The sequence below is a fragment of the Tympanuchus pallidicinctus genome, unplaced genomic scaffold (assembly GCF_026119805.1).
Source record: "Tympanuchus pallidicinctus isolate F22 unplaced genomic scaffold, pur_lepc_1.0 scaffold8, whole genome shotgun sequence".
NCBI lineage: Eukaryota > Metazoa > Chordata > Aves > Galliformes > Phasianidae > Tympanuchus > Tympanuchus pallidicinctus.
Window position 1 is genome coordinate 14,127,061 of NW_026294802.1, and position 27,183 is coordinate 14,154,243.

The 27,183-nt window shown below is 46.0% G+C and overlaps 1 protein-coding gene across 1 annotated transcript in view; it reads left to right on the top strand.

Moving 5' to 3' along the window:
* CACNA1I (calcium voltage-gated channel subunit alpha1 I) overlaps positions 1–25,463 on the top strand; it is a 148,211-nt gene extending 122,748 nt beyond the window's left edge. Inside the window, exons 18-36 of the mRNA XM_052668646.1 lie at positions 852–975; positions 1,798–1,866; positions 2,769–2,953; positions 3,278–3,404; positions 4,459–4,584; positions 5,037–5,126; positions 6,007–6,199; positions 7,243–7,394; positions 8,986–9,095; positions 9,662–9,795; positions 10,241–10,311; positions 14,263–14,341; positions 14,914–15,035; positions 15,514–15,852; positions 16,483–16,629; positions 20,757–20,873; positions 21,223–21,388; positions 22,243–22,439; positions 24,312–25,463. Of these exons, the coding sequence (XP_052524606.1) occupies positions 852–975; positions 1,798–1,866; positions 2,769–2,953; positions 3,278–3,404; positions 4,459–4,584; positions 5,037–5,126; positions 6,007–6,199; positions 7,243–7,394; positions 8,986–9,095; positions 9,662–9,795; positions 10,241–10,311; positions 14,263–14,341; positions 14,914–15,035; positions 15,514–15,852; positions 16,483–16,629; positions 20,757–20,873; positions 21,223–21,388; positions 22,243–22,439; positions 24,312–25,007 (3,244 nt within the window). The 3' untranslated portion in view covers positions 25,008–25,463. The remainder of the gene's footprint in view (positions 1–851; positions 976–1,797; positions 1,867–2,768; positions 2,954–3,277; positions 3,405–4,458; positions 4,585–5,036; positions 5,127–6,006; positions 6,200–7,242; positions 7,395–8,985; positions 9,096–9,661; positions 9,796–10,240; positions 10,312–14,262; positions 14,342–14,913; positions 15,036–15,513; positions 15,853–16,482; positions 16,630–20,756; positions 20,874–21,222; positions 21,389–22,242; positions 22,440–24,311) is intronic.
* Positions 25,464–27,183: the final 1,720 nt, after the last annotated feature.

Consider the following 27,183-nt stretch of genomic DNA (forward strand, 5'->3'; position numbering starts at 1 on the left):
GCCATTTGCTTTCCCTGAGCTGGACGTTAGATTGTAACTTTGAACTCGGCATCCGGGAATGCATTTCTTCTTCCTCGTCTCTCCTTCTACAGTCAAACAACATTTCTCTTCCTTGATTCTGCAGATGAGAGAGAGGACAAGAATCCTAAATGCCTATTGTGCTTTTCCTTCCCTTTGGAACATCCTGTTTTTCTTTTGTAACTATAAATATTTATAGCAAAGTGAGGCAGGGAATACTGACATTAAACCAAAAAGGAGAAGGAATATATTATTAATGAGTCCATAACACAGATATTTTCTCCCTTGGTACCAGGACATCCTCTCCATTCCATTTTCAGTCCTACTGCCAACTTATCAGCAATATCACACCCTTTAGGGCAACATTAGAAATCTTTTTGCTGGAAAAGAGAAATAACAGCAGCAACAACATACACACACACATATAAAAACAAAACAAAAAAAACCCACACGTATTTAGAGATATATTCTTCCCACTTAGAGGGTCTTCCCACCAGGAGAAAATGCCCACGTACCCCAGCCAACAGCATTCTTAACAATGTGCCGTCACCTCTTGAGGAGTAGGGAATTTTGTTACAGCCCATGGAGGAGAACTCTTTGCTCCATGTGACACCTGGACACTCTGTCTTTCAGAGCAGGCAGAGTTGTGTTCTCCATAACAGCCAAATTACCTGCCCCTCTTCAGCTTTCAAGATGTGGCCTCATTGTCCGAGTGTGAATCTGGAAAGGTTTGCTACACCAGAAACTCATTATCGAGCACTCAATTTTCCATTCTTCTAGCTTCTAACCTCTCTCTGCCCGAGGTACAGGTACCTACTGGAACTCTTTTGCAGGTTTCGCCTCCTCTGCCAAACCATCATTGCTCACAAACTCTTTGACTATGTTGTGTTGGCCTTCATCTTCCTGAATTGCATCACCATTGCACTGGAGAGACCACAGATTGAACACAGAAGCACGGTGAGCACTGTTTCCTCCCATCTACCTTTTAATACAACGTCTGACAGAGGTGTGTAGGCACTCCTGGTACTATAATGGCCTTTGGACATAACATTAAACATAACTCCATCTATTCAAATGTCCATGCATTAGCTATTTACATCATATATTCTTCCCCTGCAGGGTCTTATAATGTGTCAATCTCCTTTATAATAGGGTAATCCAAGTTTGCTCCCTTCTGGGGAGTGATGGAGTCCCATGGTTAAGAGATGGTTTGCCAAATGGTCAGGGATTGGGAAATAAAAGAAGTACCTTTCACGTGCAGTATATCATCACGTATGTTGCTTTTGAGCTATTTTAGAGATGGCTCAGATTGGAGTGTCAAAAAGGAGACTAAGCAGACAAGTGACTTCTTTTGCATCTCTTCCTTAGTTGACCCCTCAACTCTGTGGCACTTACACACCCTTCAGCAGTCAGTCAGTGTTCAGCAGCTCTTTGGAAAGGAGTCTCAGGGCAGTGCAGTAGATCAGGACTGAGCAGCACGGCAGAGTGAGGCAGCAAGCACCTAGGAACCAGATTTGTATTTTGCATTGCAAATCCTATTCACAAGAGCTGTATGGCATCCTGTGCCAGCTGTGGTGTGGGGTAGAGCTGAGGCTTGCGAGCCCAAAGCTGTCAGTGCTGACCTTTGCCAGGAGTGCTTCTTTTATTCTTCCAACCTTCAGACCCTTCACAGGAAAGAAAAAGATATCAAGTTCACCACAGGGGCCTCATGGAATAACAAGAAGTCAAGATACATTTAAAGCCATTCTCTCTCTCGTTTGTTTTTTTTTTTTTTTCTAGGAGAGAATCTTTCTCACTGTGTCCAACTACATTTTCACAGCAATTTTTGTAGCTGAGATGACACTGAAGGTAAGTTAATGGAAATGAATGGCTCAGAGCCTCTCTCCAGTGTCAGGAATACCATGGCTCATGTTTGCTCGGCACTTTTTACAAAATCTCTCATTTTTTCGATGTCCCAGTCCTTCTCCCTGCTTTGGTAAAGGGGAGTTAAGTCCCCTCTGGTTGTGCGTGGAGGAGATGCTTAACCTGAGCTTTAAAACCAAAGGGATCTAGGTGTCTGGGAGGAATAGCTAGACTTCAGCTAGGGATTCTGTAATAATATCAAAAATCCATTCCCTTCCTCCTGGAGCAAGAGAGGGAGTAATTACAATGATATTAATGAATTGCCATTAGCTGAGATAATTATTCAATAGGTGTCACTGCAGCAATAGAGAAATCTGGCTAATCCACTTGTGGTGAGGAAAGAGACTAAATACTGGGGAAAGTAAGTCTCAAAACTAGAAGCCTGACACAGAACTCCCTAAAATTAATTCCTAAACTACTGATGTGATTTTTAGAGTGTTTCAGGAGCCAGAGTATGGGTTTTAGTTCCTGGTTCTAGCTCTTAAAACAAAATTAATCTCTGTACTGGGAAGTATGTGATATTGGAACATCCTCTACAGAGTTCTGTTGCTCAGGGGCACAAGAAAAGGTGAGAAGACACCATGGCAATCATAGTGAAATGCTACTCCAGAGTTTGGCCTTGTTTTTTCTAGTGTTAGGTGCCACCACTTTGGACGTTTTCCTTCATAACCTTCCATTCAAAAGGAAAAGGTGATGAGACTGATTATAGGATTCAGAATGAGTCCTTGCTGCTCCATTAGGAGCAAGGAGGGGATAAGCATTCAACAGTCTTCCCCTCTTCTGTGGATGTCCTCTATCAAGCAACATGGAGGACCAACTTAGACCCCATCCTCTTCCTTCTCTTGCAGGTGGTCTCTCTAGGCCTGTATTTTGGGGATCAAGCTTATCTCCGCAGCAGCTGGAATGTCCTGGATGGCTTCTTGGTCTTCGTGTCTCTCATCGACATTGTGGTCTCAGTGGCTTCTGCTGGTGGTGCCAAAATCCTAGGGGTGCTGCGGGTTCTCCGGCTACTGCGCACCTTACGGCCACTCCGGTCAGAGTCCTACCACGTTCTGTTCTACTCCTCCTCCTTACTGGTCCCCCCAGGAAGGGTCCTGGATTCAGACTCCACTGTAATGGTCAAAGGGTGGTCTTTGACAATCCACAGACCTTAGTCGTATGGCTCTGACCATGGAGATATTTCATCAGACATCCAACCCATGGGATAAAAGAGGATTTGGAGCCCTGGTAGGAGTGTTTCCCCATGACAGGCCACTGCACAGGGAGAGCAGGGGCCCTCTGCTGCTGAAAATGCTCATCTGTGGCCAAACACTCCTGCTCTGTCTGTCTGTCACTCTTCCCTTTTCTTTCCTTCCAGAGTCATCAGCCGAGCCCCTGGCCTCAAACTGGTGGTGGAGACACTCATTTCTTCCCTCAAGCCCATAGGAAACATTGTCCTCATCTGCTGCGCTTTCTTCATCATCTTTGGCATCCTGGGTGTACAGGTAGGATTCCTATTGCCCTCAAACAGCCCTGGTACTCCCATACCTACCATGGACACCTGTACTCCCAGCTACAACAGGCACAGCAAACTGAACAGGAAGAGCAGGCAAGCTGGGAAACTTCTGCAGCTGCTCAGCCCCATGAGATGTCTCCCTCTGAAGTGTCCCCATGGCCTTTGGCAAGTGCTTCCAGCTCTTCAACGAGTGCAAACATTGCTGAATGTGCAAGACAGGAGTTAATGCTTGTGCATGCCTGGCAGGATCGGGTCAGGGTTTGGGTCAGTGTTACAGGAAGAGCCCAGAGCTGGCTCACTGGACACATCCATGCCACACAGCAAGGACAAGCAGCTCCATTCCTACTTGCAGGAACCCTGCCTCCAGCCAGCTCCATTCCTCCCCCTTGCTATCAACCCTAAGTCCACCCACATCCTCCTTTTATTTTTTTATTTAATTCTCTTTATTTTTGGTGAGAGGAGCGAGGGTGTGGGTGTTACTTACATCTCAGGGAATGCGCTATACTTAGTCTGCTCTTATGCATCTGTACAAATGCACAATCCAGTACCTTCCATATGGAGAAGGGAGCCCTGGGCAGAGAGATAGAGCAGTGCAGCTTTGCGAAAAAAAATAGTATCTGAGAAGCAGGGGATGTATTTTCTGGTTCTTTACCCACACATGATTTTCTTTCCCATCAGCTTTCTTGGTAACTGGGAGACAGGGAGGGCTGATTGCTCTTAGTGTCTGAATAGAAGATTATTAGGCTAATGGCTTTAATTGGATCCCCAGAATACTGTCCTAACAGCTGTCAGATAGCAAGGACTTACAGTCACTTCTGCCTGGAGCAGTACAGTAAGATGAAAAGCCAGATGTGAATTTGCAGGATTGGCCCTATCTCCTTACCAATGTATCAACCAGTGCTGTATAATGCACTGTTGTTCCCTCATACCTCTCCTCGAGGGAACCCTGCAGCCCACCTACTTCCTTGGGAGCTTCTGCACATCCCAGATGCATGGTGAGCCCTGGAGGGAAAGGAACTGATGGAGTTGCTCCCCTTCCACAGCTCTTCAAGGGCAAGTTCTACCACTGCCTAGGGGTTGACATCAGGAACATCACCAACCGGTCTGACTGCATGGCCGCCAACTACAAGTGGGTGCACCACAAGTACAACTTCGACAACCTGGGACAGGTGAGTGTGCCTGCAGCCCACATCTCTGATGGGAACTCAGCTCTCCTCCTATATGTACCTCTCTGAGTGCCTGAAAAGCCTGATCTTAGGGCTAGGAAAAGCAGTTATTTGGTACGTGTATCCATGTAGAGCCTGTTGCTGGTGGTTTAGTAACAGGATGATGTGTACAGGTAGTGGGGAAAGAAAAGGGTGGCAGCAGAGAGCTTGATTTTATTGTTTAGCTCATGCTGTGAAGCAGATGTTCTTCATGACCTCTCCCCCCTGGTTGATCTGGCTTCCTATCCCTTCCCCGCCCCCCTCTTCCTCACTGAAAGGAGCAGGTTTTGATATGTGCAGAGACACGGGCAGAAAGAGTACTTCAACACTGTGTGTGTTAGAGCGTAAAAACTCGCTTATTTTTCCCAGTCTGCCAGATGCACCTGCTCCACATCTGCTTTGCTTTTTTATTGCAGGCCCTGATGTCTCTCTTTGTTCTGGCTTCCAAGGATGGCTGGGTCAATATTATGTATAATGGACTAGATGCTGTGGCTGTTGACCAGCAGGTATGAATACATCCTTGCAAAAAGACCTTTTTCACTTCCTGCAGCTAGTAGCTAGTAAGGTGAGAGTGTACTCTAATATCCTGCTTTGGACACCTCCCTCTAGCCAGGTTCTCCTTTTAGGGTCCTTCTCAATCCCTCGCTCTTCCCATTGCAAGTAGTCCAGGCTGTGCCAAGTCCATGCAGTGAAGTGCAGCTGTGACTGTAATGGCCTCAAGTTGGATGTCAGGAAAAATTTCTTTTCATAAAGACCAGTGCTGCATTGGCACAGGCTGCCCAGGGAGGTGGTGGAATCACTGTTCTTGGAGGTGTTCCAGATCTGTGTGGATGTGGCACTGAGGGACGTGGATTATAGTGGCCACAGGTATGGACTGATGGTTACGCTAGATGATCTTTCCAACCTCAATGATTCTATGGCCATGTAGTGAGTGTCTGTGGTAATTCTCACCCCTCTAACCAGTCTGGATCACATGGTAGGTCTTTATAACAACAGAGCAATAATGCCATATGCGTTTCTGAACATGCTGGCTCCCTTCTGGCCCACAGATGGTTGCTTTAATACCCCATAAGAAGAGACTGTTGGGCTGCTGCCTGCTATAACACCATTCCTCCATTGCTAAGGCTATGACCTTGATAGTGCTGGTTTAGGCACCTACCCTTGGCTGCACAGCCGTGGGCCTGAACTTTGGATTTGATGCTCTATTTACCTCTGAAATTCTGCACAAAATGCACTACTGTCCATAGTTCTTGCTCTTCCCATCCCACTCCTCTCATTTTCATAATCCCACCCCACCTTCTCAGCAGCCAGTCATCATGGCAGTACCCATCCCTATCATTTCTGTACCAGAACCCATCTGATCACAGCCTTTCTGTTCTCCTCCAGCCGGTGACCAACAACAACCCCTGGATGCTCCTCTACTTCATCTCCTTCCTCCTCATTGTCAGCTTCTTCGTGCTCAACATGTTTGTGGGGGTAGTGGTGGAGAACTTCCACAAGTGCCGACAGCACCAGGAGGCTGAGGAGGCCCGCCGGCGAGAGGAGAAGCGCCTGCGGCGACTGGAGAAGAAGCGAAGGAGTAAGGCACAGCCTAAGTGTTTGGTTGGTTCGTAGGCCAAGGTTTTCTGAGAAAAACCTTCTCCTCTTCTTTTTCTTTCTTGATGGGCCGGTCTCTAAAATGCATCGCTTTTGGCCGTGCTCTGAGCCTTCCTCCCTGCGTCACTGCCACCCGGCTATGCACCACACCAGTGGTCTGGGGAAGAGGGGGTGGCTGATGAAGTCTGTTGGGAAGCTATGGTGCTGGGGAAGCCATGAGGTTTTAGCATCCAGCCCCCAGGGAAATAAGGTGCACCAAAAATATACAGGACATACACAGTTCAGTAGACCTCCTGGGCTTCACGAAACCTCAACTAGTGTTAGGGAGAAGACTGAAGTTATACTTTGCGTTTAAACCAAGATTTCAAGAAAAGAGAGAGGAAAAAAAAAAAGAGGAAGACACTTGTATTTTGTTCCTGGCCCTTTCTGTTAGTGTTGCAGTGTCACTTCTTGGGGTCCCAGGCCCTCTAAAGTGAAGTAAGCCCTCTTCCTGGTTTATCTGTTCTCTTCTGTATTACTTTTAAACAAAAATTGCAAAAGCATACTTGCCCCTAGATATCTTCCCTACTACCCCAGACTGATGGTTTTCTTCCATTCACTGCCCATAGGCATGCTTTCCCTTCCTCTGCTCCAGTTTTACCTCTCTCTTGTGACACCCTGGGGCCTCTCCTGGAACCATCTGCTCCCTTTTATCATTTATGATCTTAATTTGTTGAGGCATGAAATGCTGATTTAGCACCATTCCCACAAAACACAGACTGACAGATTTCAAGCATTGATTTTCTTTTCTTTATTCCATTTATTTTTCTCCCCCCTTCTACTTTCCTCTTTTTTTTTGTGATTCATTTTTCTCTTATGCCCTCTTTTACCTATGCTTTTCTGTCCTTTCTCTCTCCCACCTTCATTCCCTTGACTTTAACATTTATCACCACTTTTATGCCTGCTTCTTCCTCAGTGTTTCTTACCCATCTCTCTCTTTCTTCCAATTTCCTCCTAACTCTCCCCATCTCCCTCTTTCCACTGAAGAGGCGCAGCGTTTGCCGTACTATGCTACCTACTGCCCCATACGCCTCCTAATCCATTCGGTCTGCACGAGCCACTATCTGGACATCTTCATCACTTTCATCATCTGCCTCAACGTGGTCACCATGTCCTTGGAGCACTACAACCAACCTGTGGTGAGTGAGATCATGGAGAGTAATTATGCTCTTTTGCTACAGCTCTCTAATGCTCACTGTCTACCAGAAGAGGTAGGATGCTTGTGTCTAAAAATACTGTTGATGTGTTGCAAGAGTTAATACAGTAGGCAAGAGATATGTGAGGAATTTGGTATGTGCTTAGAAAGGCAGCCCCCACTTAGAGATCTGTAATCACCTGAAATGAAGAGAGATTAGGTATATAAGCAAGAGAAGGGTCCCTAGAAAGCTTTGTATAATTAGGTCTCTGTGCTTTACATTATTAGTGAGATAAGTGGGTCACCCAAATTTAGCTGCCTAGTCTACTTGGTATGTTTTCCTGGGACCCTAACAAGAGGTGTGGTGGAAGCAGCAGTGCCCTTGGGAGCTTCAGGCTTTGCATCAGATTTCAAAATGAAATTCCGGTTCTCCTGCCATATGATCTGAGATGCGAGGACTGGATTGGCTGGTTGTGTGGTCACCCAGCCACCTCTTTCCTGTAAGAGGAGCCGAAGGGGTAAAGCCTCTGAAAAGAGCCTCTCTCAGCTTCAGGGGTGTGATTCCCAGCAAAGGACATGGTGATCTAAAGGAGTTTTTCACTTTGGCTGGAGAAGACCAGGAACCACTGAGTGTTGTTGGCAAAACTCTAGATGCTTCTGATAAAATTAAAGCATTCTGCTTATATCAGAGATGCTTTTTGCCTTTATATGTAGACAAAGCATTCATTATGATATTTGCCCAATGGCATTTCAGTTTTCTTTTGAGGAGACTCGTAGTTTAGATGACACTTCTGAACAAATGCTGTCTAAGGTAGGTCAGGAACTGAATCTGTCTGTTATCATTCAGATATGTTGCCTAGTTCCTCTGTTTCTTGCCCACCTTTTGTCTCGCTCCTAGTGATGCCCAGTTTTACTTTACAGGAGCTTCCAGCCCTTATCTGTTTCCATCCTTGTGTCAGACCTTTGCTTGTGTCAGAACAAGTCACTGAACCTTTCTTACTCCTCAACTCCTTCCCCTGTAACACAGTCAGGCTCTGCTTATAAATCCTGTCCAACTGCTTCGAACCATTCCAGTGCGAGGTGCCACCAGTGCTGCCCATTGGTCACACCGGTCCCTGGTGGCGGAGAAACTCACAGCTGAGAGATGACTCGTGTCTGTCCCAGAACAAGGCACGCAGGAGTTTCCCCCCGTTAGAGATGGCATTTATACATGACTGAAGCAACAACCTTCCTGCCTCGCTCCTTGCCCATAGCTAGGCCAATGCCATTAACGTGGTGGCATCCAGATGACGTGGGCTATTGGCTGAAGAGGAGGCTGATGAAACCTCAGTGGAATCTCCTTGCAATAGCCACCTTCTTCCCATTATGCTGAGAAGTGTAGGAGGAAGGAGCAATAACTGATCCCCAGAACAACATTGGGTGGAAGGGCTTGCTGATGGTTGCCTTCAGTAGGAGGCCTCCATGTTCAAGTATAGGGAGCATGGGGCATCTTCCCCATCCTGTAATGAATCACTGGCACTCAAGAGAGACCCCACAGGTTATGAACTTATTGTTGCTTTTGCCTCAATTCTTCCACTCTTTCTTTCTGCTGACAGTCCCTGGAGACCGCTCTTAAATACTGTAACTACCTGTTCACCACTGTGTTTGTGTTGGAGGCAGTTCTCAAGCTGGTGGCCTTTGGTCTACGTCGATTCTTCAAGGACAGGTGAGCAAAGGGTTGTGTAAAACATTTCTGTGGGACAGCTGGGCGTTGGGAGGAGACCTCGAGGATGAATCCCTATCTGGAATATAGTAGCAGTCCCAACTATCTCCTAGTTCTGCACAGGAGAACTGCAGTGCCTGGGCAACAATAAGGTTTGTCCAAGAACTGCCTCTGTGTTGGCATCTGCTAGTTGGGCTAGAAAGCAAAGTAGGTGGGCTTAGAAATAGCCAGTTTTTTCCTGCCCTTGAGGCAAACTGGGAACATGCTGAAGCAGAACGTATATAATGAAGCTGATATGAGGTAGTGAGGCCATAAAAAGCTGAGCCCATTAGTCAAAGCATAGCACCATAGTAACACAGCTCCATGCTTTCAGATCAGCCTGGTTTGCCTCTGGCTGCTCAGGCTGTGTGCAGAGTGAATCTGTTTGTCTGCAAAAGCCCATACAGACTGACTCAGAGTGGGGCCTTGGATTTATACGTTTAGGATAAAGTGAAAACAATTCACATTATTTGTCAGGGAAGTGGAAAACCTCTGTCTTCCTGTATTCTCTTTGATTTTTTCTTCTTAAGGTGGAACCAGCTAGATCTGGCCATTGTGCTGCTGTCTGTCATGGGCATTACATTGGAAGAGATTGAAATCAATGCGGCTCTCCCAATTAACCCCACTATCATCAGGATCATGAGAGTGCTGCGCATCGCCCGTGGTGAGAGAGGCACAGGCAGGAGGCAGGGATGGAGGTGGCCATGGGGTGGGACCCAGAGCAGTGACTCACTGAGCAGTGGTTGTAGAGGCACACATTCCTGCTGTCCTCAGCCCTGGAAGCAGAGAATAGAAAGGAGTAATTGTGATACACATTGCTTGGAGAAAGAGGAATCTTGGCCAGAATGTGTCTGGGTAAAGCAGAAGCCTGATAGGCATGGGTGGCAGAAATAGTGTGTTTAGGAAGGAGTAGATAGACTGGAGGAGAAGGAACTGGGAATGTAAATTGCAAAGATGTGGGAATGTGGGGACAAGGGGTACATTTCAATTTTTCAAGGGCGAAGGAAATCAAGGCTTCTGTCTTGTTCTACTGCCATTAGTAGGTATGCTAAAGGATGAATCTTCTGAGCTGAGTTTGAGTGACATTTCTCATGTGTTTCTTGTGACAGTCCTGAAGCTGTTGAAGATGGCCACTGGAATGCGAGCACTGCTGGATACAGTTGTTCAAGCCTTACCACAGGTAAAATCCACAAGCTTCCCCCAAGACTCTCTTTCTGCACCTTTTTTTTTCTTTCCCAAACGGTCAATTCTCTTGGTTTCTCAAAGGCGATGCCCTTTAGTGGGCAATAATGGTGATAGGTGGACAGTTGGACTAGATGAACTGAGAGGTCTTTGTCAACCTAGGTGATTCTGTGATTCTGGGTTTACTGTGATGTACACGTACCTGCCTGAAAGGGATGCCCAAGTTTTAGTGTTAAGTCATGGGAATACAGCTTACCTCACATCCCAGTTTGCCAGTGGGTGAATGAAATAAATCTTGATCCAGGGAAAGAGCAGGATTCTTCCCACCATGTCTAGCTAGTGTCTGTCCCCAGCTAGTTTGTTGCTAGTCCCCAGCTCTTCTCTCCCTTCTCCATAAGAAAGGGAGAGCAACTGGCAGCCATTTCAGGAGGAACACAGGTCTCTGTCCTTCTCACCCTTCCCTGCATGTTCCCCCTATTCCCTTCTCTCTCTCACGTGCATTCCCATCACTGTTTTTCTTAGCCAGTGCCTCCCCGTTCCTGCTTTCTTTTCTTCCTTTCTCCTCCTGGATCCCTTCACAATTCTGAGCCTCTCATGTATGAGAAGCAGTGACGCGCTCTGTTGTGGCTCACGCAGCCGGCGGTTAAGTGTCTACCACAAGACAGCTAGACAGAAGGATTCCATGAGCTGTGAGCAGCAGCTGTTCCTGAATGAGATGCTGACTTTACATAGGCATTGAGCCTAGTGAGAGGATCCTTTGTGACGGAGAAGTGACCTGGGAGACTATTCCCTTTCCTTGGGGATCCTTGAGAGAGAATTGTTAAGCAAGCAGTAATGGTACCAAATTTCCCTACTGATCACACATCAGATATTTCCCTGGCAGGCCCTGAGCAGGCAGCTATCTTGCATGATATCAAAATGTACGGGGGTTTGTCAGTTGCTTTATCAGCTAATGTGCCAGTCTCCATGAGTGGCAAGGAGCTGAGAATCAATCTGAAAACAGCATGAGTAGTTACACAAGGAGTTTACCTCTGATGTTAGTGGCAGACAGTGATGTCAATCTGAATTAGAGGAAACCCATAGTATGAAAGCCAGGGGAAATTCTGTGATCTTTCCTGAATCCTGAGCACTGTCTGATTTCCAATCTTTTTTATTTTGTAGTAATAATTTGTATTTTTGTATAATGTTAATGATATAAGTCACATGTAGGCTATATAACAGCATCCTTTGTCATCCAGGGTAGTTTGGAACTGAGATACATGGAACAATGTTAAAATTGAAGTGTTCTTGTTGGAGGCAGCTTGGTGCCCCTAAAGTTTATTAGTTCTGTCTACGCTGCCCTATACTGGCTCAATGCAGTTCCTCTTCTCCATTCCAGGAGCCACAACTACTGTTTAGCTCTGGCAAGGATCTGAAATAGAGCAGGTCTCCAGATCCAAAGAAGAATCATAGAACCATTAAGGCTGGAAAGAATCACAGAATCATAGAATGTTTTGGGTTGGAAGGGACCACAAAGATCACCTAGTCCAACCATCAACTCATCCCTGTGACCACTCTAGACAGTGTCACTCATGTGACATCTCCCCTTGCCTTGAATACCTCCAGGGGTGGTGACTTCACCACCTCCCTGGGCAGCCCATGCTACTGCAGCACCACTCTTTCAGGGAAGAAAAAATTTCCCAGTATCCAACATCTGCAGATGTGGTGTGTTTGCTCTGCTCAGATAAATACGCACAGATAGTATGAACTGGCTGAAGTGTGTTCAGCCCTCAGTAAAAGGACTCTGTGGTATATTTGTAGTTAAATGGTGGGACTCAACTTCTACCCTTAAAATATGGTGAATAAACAGGAGAGGGGGAAATGATAGAATCATTGGAGTTGGAAGGGACCCTTAAAGGTCATCCAGTCCAACTCCCATGGGGCTGTTCATACCCCATGGAAATGTTTGTATCCATGTCACACAGAGAAGCAGAGTCATCAGACATTGAAGGATTTTGCTCAGGATGGCAAAGACTGCAGCTGGGACCTCAGTTCAAACCCTGCTCTGAGCCACAAACCACAAGGATATTCTTCCACGCTTTACAGATTCTTGCTTTTCTTCCTCACAGTCACCTCCAGACCCTTTGCTAACCAAGATGATCTGTCTTTTGGAGGTCATTAATATCTGCCATGACCTCCTTCACAAACATATGTCTGAAGGTCTGGCTCTAGGTGTTCCCTGGAAGGTAAAAGTGAATAGTGCTACCTAGTATCAAGCCTATGATCAATCCAGTTCCTGTTGACTGGCTTTTGCTTCCTTCTGTAATGGTTTGCTTTCACTTAATAAAGTTATATAACCAATAGATCAAAAATCACTCCATAGTTAAACCTGTGTCAAAATCTGCACACAAAGCAGGGCTAAAATCCCCCACTTTCACTGTTAAAAATTGCATTTTGTCTCCATATTTTACACACTGAGTCTTCAGGGGACAATTGAATTATCTGTAATATTATTCTCCAAGATTTATTGGCTTTGCCAAGAGAAGCAGTTTAAAATAAGCTGTTCTTTCCCTTGTGCTTTTTCCTCATCTCAGCCTTTCTCTTTGTGTTCCTAAAGCACAGACTCACACCAGGGATTTTGGCTTGCTAATGGCATATAAGGCATCTCCAGTTGTCCTGTTCCAATTCTCTTCCTTTCTCTGTTATACTGCAACAATTCTTAATACTGAATAGAGGTTTAATTTTGGAGCCCTTTGGAAATTTAGTCCTTAGCTAAATTTTATTAGCCTCCTTTCTTTTAATGCCCTATAGACACAGACACAAAGGTGTGTGTTCAGAGCATTTACTATGGTGTCCAATTTAGTCATCAGAAATAATTCCTTCCACCGCATGTGTAGGGAGCCAGAATCTGGCAGCCCACAGGAGTGGGTGTGCTGAATCATTCATTTCTTGCCTGAATTTGGATTTCACAGCAGCTGCAGTGACTAAATTAGGTTCCTGAAGTAGATGATCCTAATAAAGGCCCAGCTACCATATGCACTCACAAGCATTCAGGTCAGATACTACTCAGGTTTCGAAAAACACTGAATACCAGGTCCTTAATTCCCCACCTCCCTTTTCCCCACCAGTGGTGTGCTAACTGTTACTAGCATTTTCAGCCTGCCACTTTTAAAACTGCTTTCCAGATATAATTCATGTGCCACACATGCTGGGATGCAGGAGATTCAGAGGCAGAGCAGTGATTTGGGAAAGTGAGGATGGGGGGGCAGCGCACGCATTGTTGGTGCTACTTCTGTGTACCATGGAGCAGCAATCCTCCCATTGTGGAGTTTATAAAATGTAAATGCTGGAAGCCCAGAAATCAGGCTTTGCCCCATTTTTCACAGGATACAGAAAAAAGCGGTGCTCTTCACTCTTTTGTAGTCTCTTCTCCTTCTCTTCTCTCCACACAATTTAAAAGAGGCTTTTTATCCATCTTCTTCCCCATCTCCCTCCCCAAGCCCTGCTCAGCCCTCCACATATGGAGGGTTGTATCTGTGTCCCCATCTCTCTGGAGCTCTGCTTCAAGCATAACTTTGGGGAATTTAGGCAGCTTGATGGGGCATGTAGCATTGCAGCTCGTCTGTGTGCTGTAATCCATAGTTTTACTCTCACTTAGTCAAAATGGGTTCATTTCTCTGAGCTCCTGCTCTAATATGCCTGCATTCACCTGACCAGCAGTTGTACACTTTAGTCAGTACTGGCTAGAAACAGCATCCTTTGTATGTGCTGGCAGCTGTTGTTCCATGGCTGGCATAGTCACAGGTAGTTGCTGGTGATTTCCAAGGTTACTGAGCAATTGTTTTGTTGCATTTGTACCCTGATAATTTGTTGCTCTACTCTCCTGGCTTTGGAGTACAGAAACTAGTGTGCGTACGATTCACGCTTGCCTGTTCAGATGAGGTAGGCTGACTGTGCTGTTTGCTTTCAGGTGGGGAACCTTGGACTGCTTTTCATGCTCCTCTTTTTCATCTATGCTGCTCTAGGAGTGGAGCTCTTTGGAAAACTGGGTAAGTCTGAAGCAGCCTGTGCTCTGGTGTGAACTACAGATCTGCTGGGAGTTTTTTCAAGCTCAGTACTCGTTCAATAACGGGACTGAATTATTCATTGTCCTTCATTCTCCTTTTTGTGAATTTGACATAAGCAGAATTTCTTTCTAAAATGTGATTGTTCTAACAGCTTAAAAGAACAAAAGTAGTTTCTAGTATTTCTTTCATTCTTAAACCTTCAGTTTTTCTTCACTGTATTCTTTGGTAATGCTGTAAGGCTACAAAAGAAGTCAGGTAAAGCTTACTCATGTCTCTTGCCGTGAAATATTGATCATGGAGAAAGGCAACACAGTGATGTGTTGGGAAGGTCATCCAGAGCAACCCAGAGTTACACCACCGGTAGTGATGTTTTGCACTGCTGTACAGCAGTCAAGTGTTGTTGGGCAACAGCCCACTATTTGGCATGGTGCTGAGGCCATTAACTTAGGCCTCCAGGTTGTGAGGAGCCTGAAGTCCCCTTCCCCAGCTCCTGCTGTTGATCTCAGAGCACGTGGTGTGTCCCCCATTAATAGCTGTGATCCCCGTTCTTACAGTATGCAATGATGAGAACCCCTGCGAGGGCATGAGCCGTCATGCTACCTTTGAGAACTTTGGGATGGCCTTCCTCACACTCTTCCAGGTGTCCACAGGAGACAACTGGAACGGAATCATGAAGGTAACTGGGTCTTAGGGGGGGGTGTGAGAAATTCTGACCAGAGCTCAGATCAGCAGTGCTCTGTGCTTTGGTTGGAAAGGGAGAGGAGCGTAGGAACTGAGTTGCCAGACAGAAGGAAAGTTTTTTGCAAATATATGGTACATTTGAGTATGATGTGAGCAGGCAGAACTGCACAGCATCAGTTCACATACCTGGGGCCACAGGGGCAGAAAAATGCAATGGTCTGAAGATTTAATTCTGTAGACCTTTGGGCATACTTGCTCTGAAGCAGAGAGCACAAGTTGCATCCCATGATCAGATAATGTCCTTGATTCTTTGAGGACTTCATGATTCTAGAGGCTGTGGAGTGATAGAACCATTGCTCTGTTCTTTCCAGTGGCATTGGTGTTTTTTGACAGAAAGATGAGCCAAGCTTGCATTCTTACTTTAGTCCTTCCTTCCTTTCATCATTCCCTCTCAAAACCAACTTCCTCTCAAGGATACCTTACGCGACTGCAGCCACGATGACCGGAGCTGCCTCAGCAACCTGCAGTTCATCTCCCCACTGTACTTTGTCAGCTTTGTGCTCACAGCCCAGTTTGTCCTCATCAATGTGGTGGTAGCTGTTCTCATGAAACATCTGGATGACAGCAACAAGGAAGCCCAGGAGGATGCAGAAATGGATGCTGAGATTGAGCTGGAATTTGCGCATGGACTGTGCTCCCGCAAGTCAGGCTCCTCCAAATCAAGGCAGGGAAAAGGAGCAGGAACAGGAAGCGGTGGTGGGAGAACAGAGCCTGAAGGACGTATGTGCACGAGATGCTACTCTCCTGCCCAGGTGGGTACACCTTTGAGCTTACCAACCAGAGTGCAACAGGCGGCTGCGGGGAGAAGCCAGGGGGCCTAGATGATTGAGGGCTTAGCAGTAGCAGGTAGACTCTTCCACTTCAGGGTGAGAGGCTTGATTTTAGCAGTAGACTTTTGAGTTGGTAGCATTGTGAAGAGGCAAGGATGTAATAGCAGCAGGTCCTGTAGCACTGCTCGGCAGCTCACTGGCGTCATAAGCATAGGATCCTGAGGGCCAGCAGAGGAGGGATGGAGCAGATTAGATGAAGCTGTATTAGGAGCAAATTTGAGAGGGAAGCTCAGGAGAAAAGAGAAGGGGAAATGGCAGATGGAGTGAAGCACATCAGCAGAGCTGGAATGGAGGTGTGAGCAGTGCTGTGCTGTGCTGTGCTGACAGTGAGTGAAGGCAGTCTATCCTTTTTGCATTGGATTTTGGCACCTTTACACACCCTAAGGAGCAAATGCTCCCCCTGTGACCCTGTGCAGGTACCTGCAGAACAAGGTACGGCTCCAGATGAGTCAGGGTGGAGAATCCAGCCCCAAATTCACAAGGAACTTTGAAACAAAAGCTCGGCATTCTTAAAATGATTTCTCCCATCCTCCCCCCCTTCTTGTCCCCTAGGAGAACTTATGGCTGGACAGTGTCTCTTTAATTATTAAGGACTCCTTCGACGGGGAGTTAATGATCATCGATAACCTATCGGGCTCCGTCTTCCATCATTACTCCTCGCCGGCCATGTGCGAGAAGTGTAACCATGACAAGCAAGAGGTAACCTGCGTACGAGGATGCGTGAGGGGACTCTTTCCCCAAGACCTGCACATCCACATTCACATGCCCGCAGGATATCCAGTGTGTGCTCCTGGCTGTAGTTTGTGTAGGCAGAGGGCCTGGCCTGTGTTTGTCATCTATCATGTGCCGCTGAGACTGCCTTTGGTATCAGTCTGCCCTCCTTAGCCATGGGGTATGTTTGAGGTGGTAGAAATCTGAGATGTGCCATGGTGTAGGTCAGGAGGGACCGACTGAGATGCAGATGAAGACAACATTGTATTCAGTTCTGCAAGAACAGAGGTGGAGCTCATGGTGTAGAGAGAACTGGAAGGTTCACAGCCCGGTACTAGCACTTAGAAACAACTCTGGAAGATTCTAGCATGTTGCATCTTCATTTGAAGCATATGTTTGCTTATTCCCTGTTGAGGAGATTGAGCTAAGCACATGCTTACATGCTTTATTGAGTAGAGTTACTGTCTGTGAGCCAGGATTGGTTTGTGATTAAAACTGGTTAATGAGTTTGATATTAAAAAAAAAAAACTAAACAAAAATGAGCCCACTGGGAAAGTTTTAGATCCTCTTTTCTGGTGTAGAACCTGTTAGTTGGCAAATGGGTTGCTGCTAAGAGCAGGACTGTAGATGCTTTGGAGAACCAATTCATAAGCAATTTGACTTTTCAAGTTATAAAACTTCAGAGCAAAGTAGCCTGGGAGATGTTAGGTGAGAAATATAATTATTTTTTTCTCTGAAATCAATTTGTTATATTTAAGTACTCTGGTCGTGATTAGTCTCATATCAGTAGCTGTTCTCATCTGTCAGTATATCACTACATCAACAGCAGCCTACACCATCTCCTTCCCCATAACTAACTTGATACATTGCTCTTGCTTGTAAGGAAACCAGGAAAGTTGAGAAGAGAGCTCTTACTGGTAGATATCCACATTTGAAGATGGTAATATTTCATTTGGCATTGGACCCCTAGTTCTGATGTTTTACATTTTTTCAGTCTTTCAGCTATCTACTTATCCCAGTAGTTTCCATTTGGAGGTATCAAAATGAAAAAATAGCTGTAGTTTCCCAGTACTGCAACACTTTACCCATGGACACTGCATTAATACTGTCAAATAACTGTTTTCAAATCATTCTGCTTTCCAGTGCTTTATATAAGTCCTTATATTCAGCAGTTGATGCTCAGCCTTCTCAGAAAAATAAATATTCTAAAGGTATTCCAGAATGATTGCCCTCAAATCAAGTCATTTGCAGCCAGTTTGCTGCATTTGAAAACCTTCCAGATAGTCTTCAATATTCCTGCTTGGGAATTAAGGCAACATCAATTTTCTTACCATCCCAGCAAGGAAACTGGATGGCAAAATCTCCAAAAGCAACCCACAGCAAAGAGTTTAACAGAAAAATCATTACCAAATAATTATTCTTAGTTCAAATTTTCTAATGGTTATTACAGAGCCATAAATTGATTTTCTAAATTGATATTTCACTGTATCTAAAATGTGGAATTGAAATGAAATTATCTATATCCATAGGAATAATGTCAGTAGTGAAGAGTAGTTATTTTATTTCTCATTATATGAATCAAAGTGAAAGGTGAGGATTTTAAGTCATAGGTTGATCGTGATCTTCTCTTTGTATTTCATAGTGTGAAAACCAGTGAGGAAATTCCAACAGAAAATCACAGCTAGACTTGAGCCCAGCACTAACACCAGCAATACATAGTCATTAATTAATCAGAGGATACTCAGGTGCATCAACATAAGCAGAGTTGTGCATTAGTACCAGTTGTACACTGCCAGAAAGTACACTGTGCACATGGAATTGTACTGTTTTTATGTTGTCTTTTTCAGTACATGTTTTTTAACAAAACAGGATGTTGGCTGCTCACCAAATCACCTTAGCTTCGCCTTTGTGAAAGTGATCACATTATCAATAGAAAGGTGGTTTTTTTTTTCCATTTCATTTGTAGTTTAATCCGAGAAGATGCTGGGCAGAGTGGATGAATACAACACTTCAACATATGCTCAAGATTTTAATATGTGTTAAGCTTTGTATTGTGTGGAGTACAAAGTGCTCAGTGTCTTTCTGAGTTAAACTGCTGGCCTCTTATTTTCAGACCAATTATTTGGACTGTTAAGGATTTTCCTAATCATGGCTCTGTTTAAAAGATAGCTTATACCTGCAATGAGTTATTTTCTAAGGGATATGTGCGCGTGGTTCAGTGCCTGTGGTTGGTGTCCCAGGCAATTCATGCTTCTACTGAACATCCCATTAGCCCTGCACTGCCATTTGTTTCACTTTTTTTTTTTTTTCTCTTCATCTTTAGTTAAGAGTATTTTTCAATATTCTCCAGGAATGGAAGCTACAACAACATAGCAGAATATGACTAACCTCTTCTTCTGTCATTTCTGTCCTTTCACTTTCGGGCTGGTTGACAGTTAGATGTGTGTATCAGTGGCTGATGGCGTATTTAGCCAGTGAGCAGCAGTGAACAGTGTTCCCACACACACAGTTGATCTGCTCATGACTTTGTTGATTGTGCTTTTTGTGTAGATCCCAAAGTGGACATAAATTGTGAGCAAGCAGTTCAGTGAAGAAAAGCCAAATTCTGGCTTTTGTTGAAACCCTTTTTTATGGATGGAGAAGGGAGTCACAGATGTTGTCACATTTCAAATTCACATTTCTACAAGCTGTAGGGCTGTTCTGCTGTAACAAGCACTTGTGCAAGTAATGGATGAGTATGCACCTTAAATGGGACTGGATGAAGATGGTGTTTCTGTACACAATTAATTGCTGACTGGTGGCTGTGTAGTGTGCTTGACATAACATCCTTATGAGTTCTCTGGTGTGTGCATCAAGCATCAAGCATTGGTTACTTTGAGCTTTCTACATGGTTGAGTGACACCACGTTCAAGAGTCAGAATAATATCCCAAATGTGGATGCTGTTTGCGCCCTTTATTTAAATCCAGCTGAGTTTTTCCCTTCTGTTTATTCCCAGTGCCTTATCCAAGAATGGAGACTCTTCCAGTCTCTGGCATCGGCACAAGCCATTAAGCTCCCAGCTCAAAGGAGTCATGTCTACAAATATTCCACCTGCTCTTACGGCATAGAAGCTGTACCCAGTTCTTGCAAACAAAAACACAGGGAAGGACAATATTACTGCCCAGAAAGAAAGCTCTCTTGACTGAGACAACCTGGAATATAGCTGTTCAGTCAGGTGCTGGTGGTGGGAACTGATAGGACTCCAGAGACCAGCTACAGAAAGTCAGAGAATCATTAAGGTTGGAAAAGACCACTAAAACAATCTAGTAAATTGAGCACAGGATGAATAGAGCGGCTACTTAGGCTACTAGAAAAAGGAGAATTGTAAGACAAGGTCTGGCAGAGGGGAATTGTAAGCTTGCAGGAAAGGTGGGAGTGGGGTGTGTGTGGTGTGACACAGGCCAAATGATGGAGAAAGCTCAGGCACAGGGCTAGAGCAAAGATGAGTTTCATGGATTAGAAAGATACAGTAGTCAGACTTGGTTTCAGAAATCAAGAGAGCAATAGTACAGGGTGGGCTGGCGGGGTTCATTTAGGGATGGAGAACAGGAGGGAGGGTGGTGTTAGCTGAGTAGGTTAGAGATGAAATAGAAGATGCAGGGAAGCTGGAGGGAGGTGGGATTTCAGTGATGAAGGTAAGAGAATACAAAAAGCATGATATTGGCATGGACTGCAAGAGGCATGACTATCCCTGGAATGAAAGCATCTTTGTGTTGAAGAGGGCTGTCCTTGGCACCTTCAGAGACGGGTCTATTCCTCATCTCTCTATAGAGCAGACTGCCTTGTCACCAACTTGAGGGAGCCCTGGGACAGATTCAGGACTCCCTTCTACAATACTGGCATTAGGGGAGCATGGACTGGAGATGGGCTGCTTGCAGATTCTGTGTTCTGCTTCCTTAGAAAGTGGATTCTTCTGTCCAGCCCAAATCTGGGTTAGGCAGAACCTGTTGTATCCAAGGAATATAACATAAAATTCATCTTGGGCCTACAGGCTTTTACTTATCCTTCATAAAGAGCGTGACTGCTTGAAATGTGGACTCTAGACATCCAATGACAGCTCCTTCCCTTCCCACAGGTCCAGCTGGCTGAAATGGAAGCATTATCCCTCAATTCAGACAAGTCCTCTTCCATCCTTCTAGGAGATGAATCAGATAATCGCAGCACTTCTCAGCTGAGTCCTAAGGAGACCAAGGTTAGCCTCAGGTGTTCATAGACATGTTGCACTGTATTTCTGTCCCTGCTCCTCTGAAGTGCTCTGTGTTCATACGTATGTCCCTGCTGAGGAATATAAATGTTGGTCACTTTTCAAGAGCTTCTCCATAGAAGAGAAAAAATGGATGTATGTTTTTGAATGTTCTCTTCATCACTATTAATAACTGCCTTTGAATGACCCTAAATTTAAAGGATTTGAGTGTGAAATATGAGCATGTTTAAGCTAAATCATAGGAACCTTAAGAGACATCCGTTTCCTGACAAGTCTGCTCTGTGATTTGCCATTAAATTTCACCAGGTTTTGTCTTTATTATTTTTTTTTTTTCCAGGATGGCCAGGACAGCCCTGACTCCCCTGAGGCAGGAGATCTAGGGGAATGCTTGCTTCCAATATCCACCACAGATGGCTCCACAAACCCAGACAGTTACCTGTGTGAAATAGAGAAAACTCCTTTCAACTCAGTCCAGTCTTGGCTAAAGCATGAAGGTACCAAAGGTGAGAACAGCTAGCATTCCCCAGGTTTGTGTGGATTGGTTCAGCTTATCTGCCTTCCTCCTGCAAGGAATGGAGGTAATGTGAGGCAGGGTTACACTAACAAAGAATTCACTTTCAGTTCACTAGTCCTTGGGAGTGAAGATCATTTCCTTCTTCAGCTGCTGGATCTTATACACTCCTTCAGACTTGCCAGTGTGAAGCATCATGAAAGACTTGCTTCCTATTTGCAGTAGTGCACCTGCTTGTTGTCAGAGCAGAGTGTCAAAGAGATGAAGGGACACAGGTTTCAGTGACTTGCGAGCTGGGTAACCGTTGTTCACTCTGCAGGGTAAATTATTGCTATCCCATGAGACCAAGCTCATTGAATAAAGCCAAAGGGAACATATAAGACATCTGCCCTTTGTGGAAGTCCCACTGTTCCACTCCTGAGCACAGTTTCTTAAGCCACCAGTTTATTTATCTCCCTTCATCCCCTGCTTTGCAGGATCTGGAATGAAAGCCCTCTGGCAATGATATCTGGCTGAATCAAAGCCTTATGGCTCAGCTTTTCTCTCCAAGAGCAGCAACAAGAGAGGCAAGCTGGGCTGTTGCTTTACGGCTCTGAGCTGTGTTGGATCTGTAGGGTCTGGTGCAGGTTTTTGCTATTGTGCAGAAAGTGCTGATTCATTGTGTGAACTCTAGACTGAGGCTTCTTGGCCAGGAGTGTGTGTTGTCAGATATCCTCTATACAATGGACTTGCAGGACCCTTGGTGTAACAGCAGCAAAGGCACCAAATTAAGGTGGAGGACTCCTGAACTTTTTTTTTTTTTTTCTGTTTGTGTTCTCTTCCCTATTTATTTTGGTGTTTTCTCAGTCCCTCCCAGCCCCTTTTCTCCAGGTACATCGTGCCCTCTGTTACCTGTACCAGCAGAATTTTTCCACCCAGCCATCTCTGCTGCCCAGACAGGGCCTGAGAAGGTCTCGTGTGCACATAACCTTCCTAAGATCTCTCTGCAAGGCTCATGGGCATCACTGAGATCTCCGAGCGTGAACTGTTCACTTCTTCACCAGGTGAGGAACCCTACTTACTTCTGCTTGGAAACCTTGATTTCCACATCACATGCAAAAATAGAGGACTGAATAGAGAGGAAGGCAGACAAAGAAGAGAGGCCAGCTGTGGACAGGGGCTGGGTGACTCTGATCTGACGTGGAGGAGCACAGGGAACCACAGTGTGTAGGAGGGGTGGGGAGGAGATAATTTTGTACAGCAAAGAAGGGTTGTATAGCTCTACCCCCTGAAATTACATGCTCTTCTGCTTTGGATCAAAAAGCAGTCTGACAGCTGCAGCTAGCACCATGTAAATATGGAATCACATCACGTGTTAGCTCGCCCCTGGGCCCCATGCACCAAGTGCACTACAGCCACCTGCATGCACAGCAGCCACTGTGTGAGCCAGGGAGATGGCAGCCACACAACCACCTCGGTTTCTCCTGGTGCTGTGGCTGTGGATCACATCCACACTGTCTCTGAGCTCTGTTTTCCCCTTGCCACTTAGCTCTTGCACCTCAGAAAGACACTCTCTCTCTCTGAAAAGGCATCTATTTCTCATTGAGAAGAAGAAAAGCATTGAGGGAAGATCAAGTGTCTCTGAATTGCAGAGGAGACAGAGAACGGAGTCCATCGGTGATCCCTCTTATTGTTCTTGGAACTCACCCCACGAACAATTCCTGTTCCCAGGGACACTCTATTCCAGACGAGCTATACAATAAAATTATGTGTTATCCAGTTCTGTGTGACAGACACTCTTAGCACAATACAAATGTGTATGAATTCACCAGGGATAAATTTAGCCTTGAGCTGAGGCCATTGATTTGTTGTGGTATTGAAACTTCTCATATAAGTTGAGACATGAAGAAAAAGATCTCTGGAGATTGCATGGCACGGAAGGAAAAGTGCTGAGCTGCTGTAAAGGAGAAACTGGTAAACTTCTTATTATGTGAGACAGACTGTATAGAATAGCTATGGTTCAGGAAATCAGATGACACCAATGTGAGCAGTGCAGTCAATATGCTGGGGGGAAGGAATGCCATCCACAAGGACCTGCACAGGCTTGAGAGGTGGGCCCATGCAAATCTCATGATGCAGACCACTTTCCTAAGAATATGATGAAGTGGGGTTAAGTAACTAAGTACTGTCACAAGGACATTGGGGTAATTTTCCCTTTCTCCTGAAAGGAGATTTGAGTTTTCTCCCCTAAATACAGTCACTGCTGCTTGTGCTAGTCAGAAGAATCTCTTTTCTCTCCCAAAATATTTCTGATTCTTTTTAATGAGAGGAGGCTTCCTGAGGTTTCCACAGAAGCCTATCTGCTTTATGGCCAGCTGACGATTTTGATGTGCCTGCAGCCTGTCCATGTGGCAGGTTCACATGGACACCAAAGTGGTCCCGCTGCCTCCTGGACTGACACCAGAGCTCACAGACCCAGCATCTCTTCCCTCTGGTGGAGCATTTTAGGGGAGAGGAGAAGGTTCATCCTGGAGCAGAATGAGAGGGTGGTAGACATGGAACAGGTGGTCATGGCATTGAGTTTGCAGAAGTTCAACAGGCATGAAAAATGCTCTCAGCCATAGGGTCTGGTTTTTTTGGTGGTCCTGTATGGAGCCCGGAGTTGGAATTGGTGATCCTTAGGAGTCCTTTCCAACTCAGGATATTCCATGATTCTGTGATTCTATGGAATCAAAGCTCAAAATATAGAAAGTTTCCTCCCCCAGAAGGGAACATCCTTGGCTTTGGAGCAGGTTTCAGTTGGATTACAGTTGCCATTCCCACCAGAGGAGAGTGAGAGAAGAACTGGAGTTTATTTTCATACCTCAAATCACTTTAAAAAAATAAATTGTCTTGCTACTCTTCCCATCTGAACATGGTATGCTTTCACCCCCCAGGCTCCTGAGAGCGACACATCACTGGACAGTCGGAGCAGCAGCTCGGCGGGCAGCCTGCAGACCACACTGGAGGACAGTCTCAACCTCAGTGATTCTCCCCAGTGTACCCTGGACCTCCCCGTGGCCCTGTGCCCCATGCCGGCTGCTGGCGACCAAAGACCCCTGGCAGCTCCCTTGTCTCCCACCTCCCGTCGCCGCAGCCTACGGGGCCGGGGGCTCTTCACCCTGCGCAGCATCCGTCGGCACCAGCGCAGCCACAGCAGTGGTGGGAGCACCAGCCCTGGTTGCACCCACCATGACTCCATGGACCCTTCGGATGAGGAGGGAGCAGGAAGCAGTTTGCGGGGCGGAGGCAACAACAGCGAGCCCTCGGAGACCCTCAGCAGCCTCTCGCTGACCTCCCTTTTCTCGCCCCCGCCGCCAGGGCTGACGCTGGGGAAGAAGTGCAGCAGCACCAGCAGCCTCCACGCCAGCCCTTCGCTCCGCCGTCCTGCTGCCCACCACACCAAGCCCTTCTACACCGTTGACCCCAAGGGCTTCCTCTCCATGCCCTCCTGGGTGACGGACTTCTGCAAGGACACCCCTCCGCCAGTGCAAGGAGCAGAGCCCGACGGCCCCAGCAGACTGGGGACAGGGGAATGCGGCTCCCTGCTGCCGTCCGAGCTGGGTGATGGGGTCAGCAAGAGGAACAGATGAGGGTCCCTGGGTGTGGGGTGTGCGGAGTCTTTGGCCACCGGCATGGGGAGCACATTTTGGCAGTTGCTTCCCAGCAGCGATTCCAAAGGATTTGGGGGAAAAAGAACCAGGCAAACAAAAAATTATAAATATATATATATACATAAATATATATATATATATATAGAATAAATACTCTGGTACCATACCTCAGAGGCGTGGGAGAATGCAAGCAATACGGGAACAGTCCTGCCCTAGGGCAAGACCTGGACCATCACTGCAGAGACTACAGCAACAAGAAAAGGCCATGGGGCTGGGAGGGATGGGACCCTCCGGCCGGGCAACCACTGCCTGTCAGCCATTTAGTTATATACATATACATATACATATATAGAGAGAGATCGATTTATTTATTTTTTTTACAGAGAGATTATGAATTTCAGAAAGTGCTAAGGAGGACCAAGCGAATGGGAGCTGAAGGAGATGCTATGCAGAACTAAGGAGGGTGGGAGAGTGGGGTGGGATGGAGGGAAGTGGGGTAAGCAGCAAGGGAAGGTTACCTGGGGCTTGCCTCGTCTGTTTCTGGGAACTTTCTTCTTATTCATGCTTCCATTTTAAATTTTAAAAACTGTGGGGCGGGTCTTCAGGTCTAGTATAAATTGGGCAAACAGTGATTGTGCTCTTCTGGTGGTGCAGAGCAGTGGTGCTCTGGCTGGAGGGGGATTCGCTGCTGATTTACAGCAGGTGAAAAACAGCTGTGGAGTACAGGAAACAAACAGAGGTGAAAAGCCTGACTTTGAAGGGAGTGCAAGAGCACAGCAGGCATGTTCATGGGTGGAGAGGATGTGAGCTCCACAGTGTATTTCTGTGGCTGTTTTGTTGGTTTTCTGCTTTTCATTTTGTTCCAAAAGAAAAGAATTGCAAGGGTTACAGGGAAATCTGGAGCAGGAGGGGGGGGGGGGGTGGTAAAAAAAAAAAAAAAGAGGGGAAATTGTACTTTTCCCATTCATTTGCAGTAATTGTGGTATTTTCTTTTAGAAGCCCAAAGGTGCAAAAACCATCTCTAGAGATACCTATTATTTTTGTATCTATAGCTATATATATATACATATATATATATATATATAAAGAAGACAAAAACTAGAATTTTAAAAAGGACAAGTAAAAGCAAAGAGGGCTTCAACATAAATGGTAGTGGGCCCTCTGGCTGGATACCAACCCTGCCCCAAGTCCCAGCAAGAAGACCCTACGAGAGCATCCTTGGCTCAGTGTCAGCTCTGCTTTTTCTCCAGCGTCACCTCCATCCTCTGGCATTTTGCATTGGTGTTGCTGGGACCAGACCCCTGCTCAGCAAACAACTGCAGATGTGAGGAGCAGAGAACACCAGCTGTGTGTATGTGTGTGTGTATGTGGTGTGGCAGATGTGAGGGTGCTCGTGTGTGTTGTGTACTGGCTGGCTCACTGCATGGTGAGAAGGGGAGAGGAAGAAGGAGGGTGCTATGGCTCGCCTTGTCCTACATCACAGGGCGCCATCTGTATGCTGCGGGGTGGCTTGAAGGCAGATCTACTCCTTAAACCAAGTCCTGCCTCAGGACCCAGGATTCAGTCCAACAGATGTGATTCTCTCCCACGTGGCTGCAGAAGGATCTCCGAGGCCACTGCTCCCTTTCCAGCAATGTGACCGCACACATCTCCTCTTTTGCTGGGGCCAGCCTGCATCTCCCCTGGTTTTATACCCTGCCCAGGTTTGTGGGTAGGTAGGAAAGGGCATCAGAAGCCACCTAGGAGGGGGGCATAAAGACTTCCCGTCCCTTTTTTTCCACCAGATAAAGAGGGCTGCTACCGCAAAGCTCTCCTTGCTGGCATTTGAGGCATTGCAGAGAGTGGGTGGCAACACCGCAGACTTTCTGGTTTTATCATTACCTGTCTGATTACTAAGCTGCTGCTGCATCTTACAAACTGGAATTGTAAACAGTATTACATCGAATGGGACAAACAGCAGAAAGGAAAAAGATCATTGCTACATGGACTTGACTTATTATCTGAAAGGAGAATTTGTTGTCTTACAAGCGTGCACACTGACTGCGGGGAGGTCAGACCTGTGGGCAGAAGACAGGAGAGCCCAGGTCCTTCTCCCTGCAGAAAGATTGCTGGTCTAGATTTATTAAAGCAATAATAAGGGTCTTTAAATGCCTTT